This window comes from Bufo bufo, chromosome 9 (assembly GCF_905171765.1).
Source record: "Bufo bufo chromosome 9, aBufBuf1.1, whole genome shotgun sequence".
NCBI classification, from domain to species: Eukaryota; Metazoa; Chordata; class Amphibia; order Anura; family Bufonidae; genus Bufo; species Bufo bufo.
In genome coordinates this window covers 158,266,071-158,276,334 of record NC_053397.1, presented here as the reverse complement: position 1 = coordinate 158,276,334, position 10,264 = coordinate 158,266,071, and the positions used below count along the sequence as shown (strand labels likewise).

The 10,264-nt window shown below is 45.2% G+C and overlaps 1 protein-coding gene and 2 non-coding genes across 3 annotated transcripts; all 3 read left to right on the top strand.

The window, feature by feature from the left end:
* The first annotated feature begins 217 nt into the window (after positions 1–217).
* On the top strand, positions 218–8,755 carry RPL3 (ribosomal protein L3). The gene is made up of 9 exons (XM_040407163.1): positions 218–278; positions 739–931; positions 3,868–4,036; positions 5,565–5,700; positions 6,016–6,202; positions 6,761–6,921; positions 6,995–7,096; positions 7,795–8,010; positions 8,641–8,755. Exons 1-9 carry the CDS (start codon positions 276–278, stop codon positions 8,680–8,682), a joined length of 1,209 nt encoding a protein of 402 aa, XP_040263097.1. The 5' UTR covers positions 218–275; the 3' UTR covers positions 8,683–8,755.
* LOC120979940 lies at positions 6,605–6,697 on the top strand. Its single transcript, XR_005774439.1, has one exon. It is a non-coding gene; the product is annotated as a small nucleolar RNA U83B (small nucleolar RNA).
* On the top strand, positions 7,330–7,420 carry LOC120979941. Its single transcript, XR_005774440.1, has one exon. It is a non-coding gene; the product is annotated as a small nucleolar RNA U83B (small nucleolar RNA).
* Positions 8,756–10,264: the final 1,509 nt, after the last annotated feature.

The window sequence follows — 10,264 nt, the reverse complement described above, 5'->3', positions numbered from 1 at the left end:
CCTCTTTGGGCTTTTCAAAACTTGACAGATATTCATTTGCATTTCACAGCAAGATTCTGAGGAGAATGAGCACCAAGCCCAGTCACACAGGATGACATCTGATTCCTGAACGAGCCTGGCGCTGCGTCAATGAACACGTTGTGTTCCTTACTAATAAAGTTGGGAGGAGGAGGAAAAAAAAAAAAAAAAAAAGATGGGCGTGTATACACAGTGCGTCTATAAATACGTAGGACGCGGCGTGACCCCCCTCTCTTCAAGTCCAGTCAGGAGACAGGATGGTAAGGGGCAAGCTGCGGCCTAGACTTAATCGGTCCGGTATCTCGTCCATCCCGCCGCCCATCCGCCTGTAACCCTCGCGCTTGTGTATCCCTCCCTGGCCCCTCGTATGTGCGGGATTCTCGGGCTCCGTTTCTGGGGCTGTGGGAGCAGCGCGTGTGGCGGCCTGTACCGGAGGCCCGCACATAGCCGCGGCCTGGCCCTGGTTGTTAGTCGCCTTGCTCCTATGGTCGTCCTGTTCCCCCCAGATAATGACGTTACCGCAGGGTTGCAGCATGCAATGTGACTTATGTCTGTGGCTTATTAGTGATACTTGTGGTTCAGCTCTGTACTGGGCTGTCAGGCTGGGGGATGGTCTAGTCCTGTGTAGGTTCCGTAGTCTTGTCATAGGAGGGTGTATTGTGATGGTTTTCCATCAGATGCATTAGATTTAATCTAGGTTTATTTTGTTTTTCTCCTTAGTCTCACCGGAAGTTCTCCGCTCCCAGGCACGGGTCCCTGGGCTTCCTGCCACGCAAGCGCTGCAAGAGACATCGTGGCAAGGTCAAGAGCTTCCCCAAGGATGAGGCAAGCAAGCCTATCCATCTGACTGCCTTCCTGGGGTACAAGGCTGGCATGACCCACATCGTCAGAGAGGTGGACAGACCTGGCTCCAGTAAGTGATATCCAGCGCGAGTGGTTATCTGGGTCGAGTGAACGATTATAGGGGTCTTACAGGACTAAAAGGGTGGTCCGGCCTTGGTCATGTAGCTCTGAACCTACCACATAAGACTCGCCTGCCCGAGGTCCCACTGCTGCTCTGTGGCCGATTACAGGCCTCAGTGGTCACAGCAGTTATGTGATGGCTACAGCCGTCATGTTACCCAGCTATTTCCTGGGCAGCACAGATCCGGACCAAAGGGGCTGTCTGCTCCAAGGCTGGACAACGCCTTTAATCTTGGGATGGGGTATCGGGGTTGATCAGCGGGGATCTGACTGGCACTGCGTACAGTTGTGGCTGTGCCTAGTTCTGCAGTTCAGTCCTGATTTGAGGAAACTTGGTTTTCATTGCCTTACTTCTGATCTTCATGTGCCTCTTGTACGGAGATCCATGTTCAGAGCAATGAGGTCTGCAGAAGCAGCATTCTTAAAGGAAACCTGTCATCACTTTCTATCCACTCTTTCTATAAATACTTTTTAATACATTAATAATGTTAAAATCCATTCTAAACAATCAGTTCAGAGAAAAACCTAAAATAAATGTTCCCACCATATGTTAATACACCTTAGTCCAGCATTCTGACTCTTGGAGTGAAGCCACGCCCACAACAGATAAGACACACCCTCTACAATTGCTCATCTCCACCCCTTTTCCAGGTCTCGCAGCTGCGCAGTATACATTATATGATCAGTAGTGTTGATTGCGAATATTTTAATCGCAAATGTCGGCACTTTGTAATCGCGAATATTCTAGATTTTTTATTTTTTTTTATCAGTGAGGTGACTGGTTCTGCACATGTGCGGGTCTTGGGACGCGAGTTCGGGAGGAGGGTAGGATCTTTAGATTCTGTCACTCTTATAACGGGAGGTGGGGTTAGGAATGGGAAGTGATCAAGTAAGCATTTAATAACTTGAAAAAAGCGAAAGTGGACTGTAAAATAAGTACTTGGAGGTGTTTAAAACAACTAAACCTATGATGGTTAGGGTGGGGGGAGAACTATCTCAGGATGCCGATGACTCTTATGGTTAAACTGGTGACAGGTTCCCTTTAAAGCTGTAGAGGTTTGGCACACAGGTCAGTTGCTTCTGATTCCTGGGTTCTTGTACAAGTCTACAATTTTCCACTGTAGTCAGTCAAGTGGCGATCATTTACTCAAAGGGCTACACATGATGAAACTCTATCGACGGGCGGACTGATTGACATCCTATGGTTGTCTCTGCTGAATGTCGATTGCTGAACGTAGCTCCTGTTCTCCTGTAGTTTGACTTGTAAATCTGATATAGAACCTGATGTGTCCATTACAGTTCATATATTTTGGCTAACTTTAGGCAGTATCTCCAGATCTGTTCCACATTAAAGGGGATTGCCTTGTATCAAGAAGAAGCTGGACCACTTGGGATAGACTTGTAATAAATTACTTATCTGACAGTTCCTGTCACCTTTCTAGTTCTCCTGGTCCAGCTCTGCAGCGATGACGTCACATAATTAAGTGACTGAACAGTGCATTGAAGTGGCCACTGATTGGCTTCAGTGGTCACATGTTGTCTACGTGATGTCACTGCTGCATCTAGGAGAATGGGAGTGGCAATATGGACTGTCAGGTAATCTGTTCATTACATGTTGTTCCTCTGAGTTGTCAGGTGTCCTCTTGAAACTGAACCCCTTAAAGGGGTTGTCTCAACATGGACAATGGGGGCATATTGCTAGGGACCCCACCTATATCAAGAACTGGGCCCCGCAAGTGAAGGAGGGTGCACTGCGTATGCGCAGCCGTCCTCCGATTCATTTTCTATGGGGCCGGCAAAAATAGCTGAGTGCTGGCTCGGCTCTTTCCGTTTGCCCCATAAAAATGAATTGGAGAGGGGGCTGCACATGCGCGGTACGCTCCCATTCACTTCTATGGAGAGCCGGCTTGGTGGTGGCTGGACTGGAGTCCTCCAGCCACCACCCTGCGGGGCTCCATTCTCTATATAGGTGCGGGTCCCAGTGGTGGGACCCGCACCTATAAGACAATGGGGGCATATCTTGGTGATATGCCCCGATTATCCATGATGAGACAACCCCTTTAAGAATTGAATATTTTACTGCTCTAAGCAGCTGCATTTTAAGTTGCAGAACCAACCCTGAGAAACCTACAGTTTGTCATACTATTGACAGCCTCAAGAACTGTCTGCAGCATTACATGAGTAATACTACAGATAAGGAGTCCAGAACGCCAGTGTGTTTCAGTGCAGCTTTAAACACTGACAGCTGGGGGCAGTGGGAAAACAAAGTAGTGGACTTCTGATCTGTAGTATTGTGGGTAATAGACCCGAATCCTGGTTAGATTCCTTTTAAAGGGGTTTTTAATCTTCGGGGACCTTTTGGGCAGACACTCCCACTTGGCCAGACCTGCAGAGGGAAGTTTTGTTACCTGTTCTCTGCCAGACACTGAAGTACTGTCAACATCTGCAGCGGTGTAAAGTCCCCTTTTCATCATATGACCCAATGTCTACTTTATGCAAGAAGGGATGAGTCAATGCTGTGGCCACTGATTAGCTGCACCACCCATCAACCTGGAAGTTGACATGCAGGGGCCGAAGTGTTGCTTCTGGGGGTGTGGGAGCAGTTTAGTATGCTTTTTGTAGGCCCTCCTATGATCGCGGTCTGCCTGAAGGGCCCATGAAGATGTAAATCCCCTGTAATGAACATTAATCAGTAGGGTAACTGTGCCTGGAGATCTAGAACGTTTGTATTAGCGCAGCCTTTTACTAATGTGTTTTGTGAGCTGCTTCGCAGTGGCCCCAGAAATGTGCTGCTGGGGCCTTAGTGTTTGGCTATCCTGAGGTTCCTCATCTACTGGGGTCTGCAGTAAGTTCACACCTGACTTGTCTTGTATACTTTGTTTTCAGAGGTGAATAAGAAGGAAGTTGTGGAGGCAGTGACTGTTGTGGAGACTCCTCCTATGGTCATTGTTGGAATTGTGGGATACGTCCAGACTCCACGTGGTCTTCGCAGCTTGAAGACCATCTTTGCAGAGCACATCAGTGACGAATGCAAGAGACGCTTCTACAAGAACTGGTAAGGGGCTGCTGCTTCATGTATTCTGGGTAGGGATGACTGAATTTCATGTTATGAAATTCGTTTGTGCTTCATTTGGTGGTAAAAGCAGAATTGCATTGTGGATTCCATTACCACCGACCATAATGCAATTCTATGATTGAATGCCTTTAGAGGTATTTCCTCATAGTCTATGGCCTGCATAACGGAAACGGGACAGATCTGTTATGCAGGCCATAGACTTCTATTATGACGGAATGCCTCTAAAGGCATTGCGTTATGGTCTGTGGTAATGGAATCCACAACGCAATTCTGCTTTTACTACCAAAGTGCAAACTAATTTCAAAATATGAAATTTGCTCATCTCTAATTGTGGGGTGTAGTTAGGTTTGGGTATATTGAGACTATTTGTAGTCTCTGAAGTCAGGGGCAAAAAATGTAGGTTATAGTAAAATGTGTTAGTTTTTACTTAAACACAGCTGTTGAGACTGTTTCTTTAGTTGATCTTGGGCTCTGTTCCAGAGTTATATATTTTTCTTAATATTCAAATTAGACCTTTTGGTGCAGTGAGGGCATCACCCAAGCTCAACTCCTTTCTGTGGCCACCCACTGCCTAGCCCTGTCAATCAGAGCCACCAGGTAGGAGCTGGCCACAAAGGAGTGGAGCTTGGTCCCAACAGGCCATCAGATCAACAAAAAAAGGCATTTTAATCAGGTGAACCACAGATATGTCTGTGCAAACAGTTGAACAGGGAGGTTGCTGCTCAGATTCCCCTTAAAGGGGTCTTCTGGTTTTGTTTTTTAGATTTCATATTTTCAGCCTGCCTCTTGAAACAAATAACTAAACCTTGCCATGCTGTGTCCATATTTAGGTCCCTGGAGTGTTTACTTCTGTGCTCAGCTTCAGCCAATGACTGGCCAAAAGTGATTTTTGCCACAGGTGGCACATCACCGCTGAAGCCAGTCATTGGCTGCAGCGAAGCAAGTGACCATGCACTGCCTGATGTAAACACGTACGTTGGTAACATGTACGTTGGAAATGATCCGACAGCCTGGTCTGGTATAAGTGCCGGCCAGACAAACCGCTGCATGCAGCTGTATTTGTACGTCCAAAGCCTGGCTTCTATGCTAGACAGTTGTTGTTTCCCATTAGTCAATAGGGCTCTGGCAGTGATCTGTTGTATCCGGTGAACGCTTGCAGGCTTTTCTCTGCCGGAAACGTTCACTGCAGATATTAATGTATTTTGTTTCAGGAGGCAGGCTGTGAGTAATTACTAGCAGTGCTGATAACCATCATGAATGTTAACTAATGTTTTCTGACATTCATTTTGATAGTACTAAATATCTGGAATTGACATTGGTAGCTCCTCTCAGCTCTGGCCTTGCATGCCTTTGTCTGATGAGCTCCAGGCTCCGCTTGCTGGCTGAAAATCTCCTTTGAAGCCATGCAATGAGCCCAATCCTTGAAATGGTTTGGTGCCTTCCGCTCTTGTCTTTCTTGTGGGACATGATGAAGGTCCACTCCAACTTGCTTGATCTGCTATTAAAGGTATAAGTCCAAGAAGAAGGCTTTCACAAAGTACTGCAAGAAGTGGCAGGATGACGAAGGCAAGAAGCAGCTGGAGAAAGACTTTGCAAGCATGAAGAAATACTCCCAAGTTATCAGAGTCATTGCTCACACACAGGTATGTAGTAGTCATTCCATATTGGTGTGAATGTTTTTTTTGCTTTGTGGTGGTTTCCTTTAGTTTATTGCTATGAACGGGTTTTTTGGGATTGCATATTGATGACCTTGGGTTGTGGTGTGCATGTGCAGTACAGGGTTGGAGAGCGCCAGGCAGATGGGTAGACAGTTTCCATCTGCCCAGTCCTGTACTACACATGCTGACTGACTCTCGACCGGCAGACAGTTTTTCAATATTTGTTGAATGTTGATTTGCCTGAATTGTTAGTCTTTGCAACTTTTGCCCCGAATTTACACTTTTTTTTTTGTCATTAAGATGCGTCTGCTCCCCCTGCGTCAGAAGAAGTCTCATCTCATGGAGATCCAGGTGAATGGAGGCACAATTGCAGAGAAAGTGGACTGGGCTCGTGAGAAGTTGGAGCAGCAGGTGGCAGTGTCTGGAGTATTTGGTCAGGATGAAATGATTGACGTCATTGGAGTCACCAAGGGAAAGGGCTACAAAGGTGAGACTAAAGGATGTAGAGCTTTTCTGTATTGAGGTTTAGGGCTAGTTAACAATCTTTTTAATTTGAATGCTGGGGATCTGCTCTCAGTTTAATACCATTGAATGGAACTAAACTACAAGCAGACACCTGGCGTGGTTTCCAGGGGAGTTGGTGCAGACACTATGCTAAGAAAGGACCTGTCCTTTCTTGGCACGACTATAGACCATGGCCACATGAAGTGCAGTGGAGGACAGGGTTAGCGCTGCTGCTGGCATCTTCTTGGTGCAGAAGCCATGCTACATTCTGCCACAAATGACTTGCATGGACTGGGCCTAAAAATGCGACTGACTTCTTCCTTGTGTGAGCAGCCCATGACTTGTGCACCATGGTGGGTAGAGAGGTTTAGAAATGCTGGTTTAGTTTGTTCTGTGATGAGGTCATGGAATAAGCACTGGGCACAGTGCCTGACAACACTGAAGAATAATTCCATGCTGCCTTCCTTCTGAGAACAAGCTGTAGTAAGGTGACTAAATAATCCTGCATTGCTTCTTTTTTGACCTGTTTTATCTCGCGCAGGTGTGACTAGCCGTTGGCATACAAAGAAGCTCCCACGTAAGACTCACAGAGGTCTGAGAAAGGTTGCTTGTATTGGAGCTTGGCATCCTGCCCGTGTGGCCTTCTCTGTGGCTCGTGCTGGTCAGAAAGGTTATCATCACCGCACTGAGATCAATAAGAAGGTATGTGTAATCAGGCTTGCTGTGTATGTGACTTGAAAATGCAGTTGAACTAAAATAAACTCCTGTCTTTCAGATCTACAAGATTGGACAAGGCTACCACTCAAAAGATGGTAAACTTGTGAAGAACAATGCTTCAACTGACTACGATCTGTCAGACAAGAGCATCAACCCATTGGTAAGTTCACGTTTTGGTATTGGAAGTGTAAGCCAATGCACTGGGGCGAGGGTTGTGATTGCCACTCAGTAGGGGGTATTTTGTATGAATAGTTGACCTTTGCATTTAGTACAGCCAACTGCAGCATTATAGCATTGAAGCCTAACTTTCAGTGTAGCCCAAATGAACGGTTTATAGAACTGTACTGTATGTTGCACTTTTAGGCTGTCCATTCTGTAGTGTTGGCTGGTCTGCCTGTCCTGTGATGAAGCAATGGAAATTGCACTGTACGGTGCCTGAAAACCATGATTAAGATTTCCATGCTGCCTTCCTTCTGAGGACACTCGTTAGCACTTGCTTGGCTCCCTTTAGTGTAATAATTGTATTGCCTTTGTATACTTTTAGGGGTGCATGGTTTCTAGTAGCCAGTGGCATGATGTACAGCATTCATAGATAATATGGCTGTATTTCAGCCTAACTAGGCTTAAGCCTTCACATTCCTGAGGTTGGAAAAAAGACAGTTTACATGTTGTGTAGCCAATCATTCAGGATTTTCATGGACATCTGAGCACAGATTAAAATGAATATTTTTGAAGCCTCTTTTCATTATCTTTGAACCCCATTTAGTTTTTTTTTGCTAGTCTAAAAGAAAACTGCTTTTGTGTTGGTGACAAGGTAACCTCAGATTAGTAAACTAACCTTTTTTTTTTTTTTTTTAGGGTGGCTTTGTTCATTACGGAGAAGTGAAAAATGACTTCGTCATGCTGAAGGGCTGTGTTATCGGGACCAAGAAAAGGGTTCTTACCCTGCGTAAGTCCCTCCTTGTGCAGACCAGCCGTCGTGCATTGGAGAAGATTGACCTAAAGTTCATCGATACAACATCCAAATTTGGACATGGACGTTTCCAGACTGTGGAAGAAAAGAAGGCTTTCATGGTATAACTCAAATGTGTTTATAGCATTATTTGTAGGGATGAGCAAATTTTTACAGTAATTCAGTTATTATATGTAGTCTCATGAGACAATACATTCTAATCTAGTCATCCGAGCCAATACATTCTAATACTGTATGGAGCTCCCGCTCTGTACAGTGTTACAACAAAGTTTTATGCGAAATTGACTTCGGATGAAGCAGCTGAAGTCTTTCGCTCATTTCTAATTCTATGGAAACACAACTAAAACATTGGATATGTCATGGCTTGATCTAGAACAGGCATGCTCAACCTGTGGCCCCCCCAGCTGTTGTAAAACTACAGCAGGGCATTGTGTTGTAATTTTACAACAGCTGGAGGGCCACAGGTTGCGCATGCCTTGATCTAGAAGAAGTGTTGTACTACCTGCTTGGTGAACTCCTATGTTTTGGGCTGGCAGTAGGGTAGGGGACACATTTCTTTGGGTTTCACTATGAATGCCCTGTGCTTCAGCAGTGTGGCATACACCTATTTAAAGTTTTTGTATGCCCCCTTAGCAGATGACTTATTGTGCCACCTGATAAACCCCATTCCAACAGATGTGCAAATCTAGACTATATTTTCTCTGTGCTAATGTCAAATCTTTATTTCACAGGGTCCACTCAAGAAAGACCGTCTGGCAAAGGAGGAAGCATAAATGTAACTGTATCTTGTCCAATCTACCACCTGGGCTACGTTGCTGATTTGATGCACTTCTTAATAAATTCTATGAAAAAAAGTTTGTGGCATGTGAATGCAATTTAGGGGAAATCCACACGTTTTGTAAAGCCAAAGCTAGGAGTATATTAAAATAGTACTTTCTCCTTCAGGGGTTATCTGGGAATTTTTATATTTGAGTAAACTGAGCTTCGGATCATAGATCCGAAGTCTATTAGTTAAAGATCTGTTATTGCTGTTTCTGTGCAGCATAAAAATCTATAGGCTCCATGTAGCCAAACTTTCTCAGCCAAAGTTTTGCAAGACTTTGAATGAGTACGGTATTCCTATCTGCAAATTTAAAAGCATTTTAAAATAAGAATCCAAAGTCTGCTTTGGTACTGGCTGGTACCAAAGCCCACTTCGGATTCCTTTTTTAAAATACAGATGGAATACTGTACTCAAAGAGGTTGTCCGGGATCATTTTTTATTAAAAGTGTACTCCCTATTAACAGCTGAATCAAGGTTCCCCCCCCCCCCCCCCCCCCCAATATGTTGAAGTATTTTCACAATTTCTACATGGCTCAGATGGTCCCCCCCCCCCCCACGCTTTGTTTACACCTATGTTTATTTTTTCCTGCTGCACTGTGATTCCCAGCGCGGCATGTGGTTTCAAATTTAATATCTCCGTTGTGACTCCGCCCCCATTAATATTTCATGCTCTGCCTCCATTCATAATAAAGCGCCCTGCCTGGTGTCACCGAACCAGATGGGCGTGGCTTAGTGCGGTTGGTTGTTGCGGCGTTACCGCCCATCCAGGCACTTTGAATAATTCATGTGACTGAGGGTGACGTCACCAGGCTCCCTGCTCAGCGGAAGAAGAGGCTTCGCTCGGCAGAAAGGGACCCGGTATGTCACAGAGTCTTGGAGACACAGCACTTCCAGCTGAGAGTTGAAGGTTTGAAAACTGGGCATTAAATGTCAGGTAAAGGTAGGACAGGCACGATTGTAACATTTAGGGCGTTGTTGTACACGTATTCCAATCTTCACAATCCCGGACAACCCCTTTAAGAGCATTTTAAAATGAGAATCACACGTGGGCTTTGGTACCAGCCAGTACCAAAGCAAACTTCAGATTCCCATTTCAAAATTGTTTTAAATATGCAGATGGGAATACCGTACTCATTCGCCAAAGATTAGTGCAACTTCGGCTGAGATTAAGTTTGGCTACATAAAGCCTATGCATTTTATTGGGTAAAACCAAAGTTGTGTGCATATATATATTATATATTTTTTTTTTTTTTACAAATTGACTTTGATCTATGATCCAAAGCTCTTTGCTCAAGTCTGATCCTATCTTCTGGGACCCCCTGCTGATCAGCTGTTAGACTGAGTGCTCAGGTGTGCACCTAGCCTTGGCCTAATTTAGGGATGGTCAAACAGCAGCGCTCCAGCTGTTGTGAAACTACAAATCCCATCATGCCCTGCTGTAGGCCGATAGCTGTAGCCAGACTGGGAGTTGTAGTTTTCCAACAGCTGGAGAGCTGCCGGTTGCCCATCCCTGGCCTAATGGAAGCCACTTT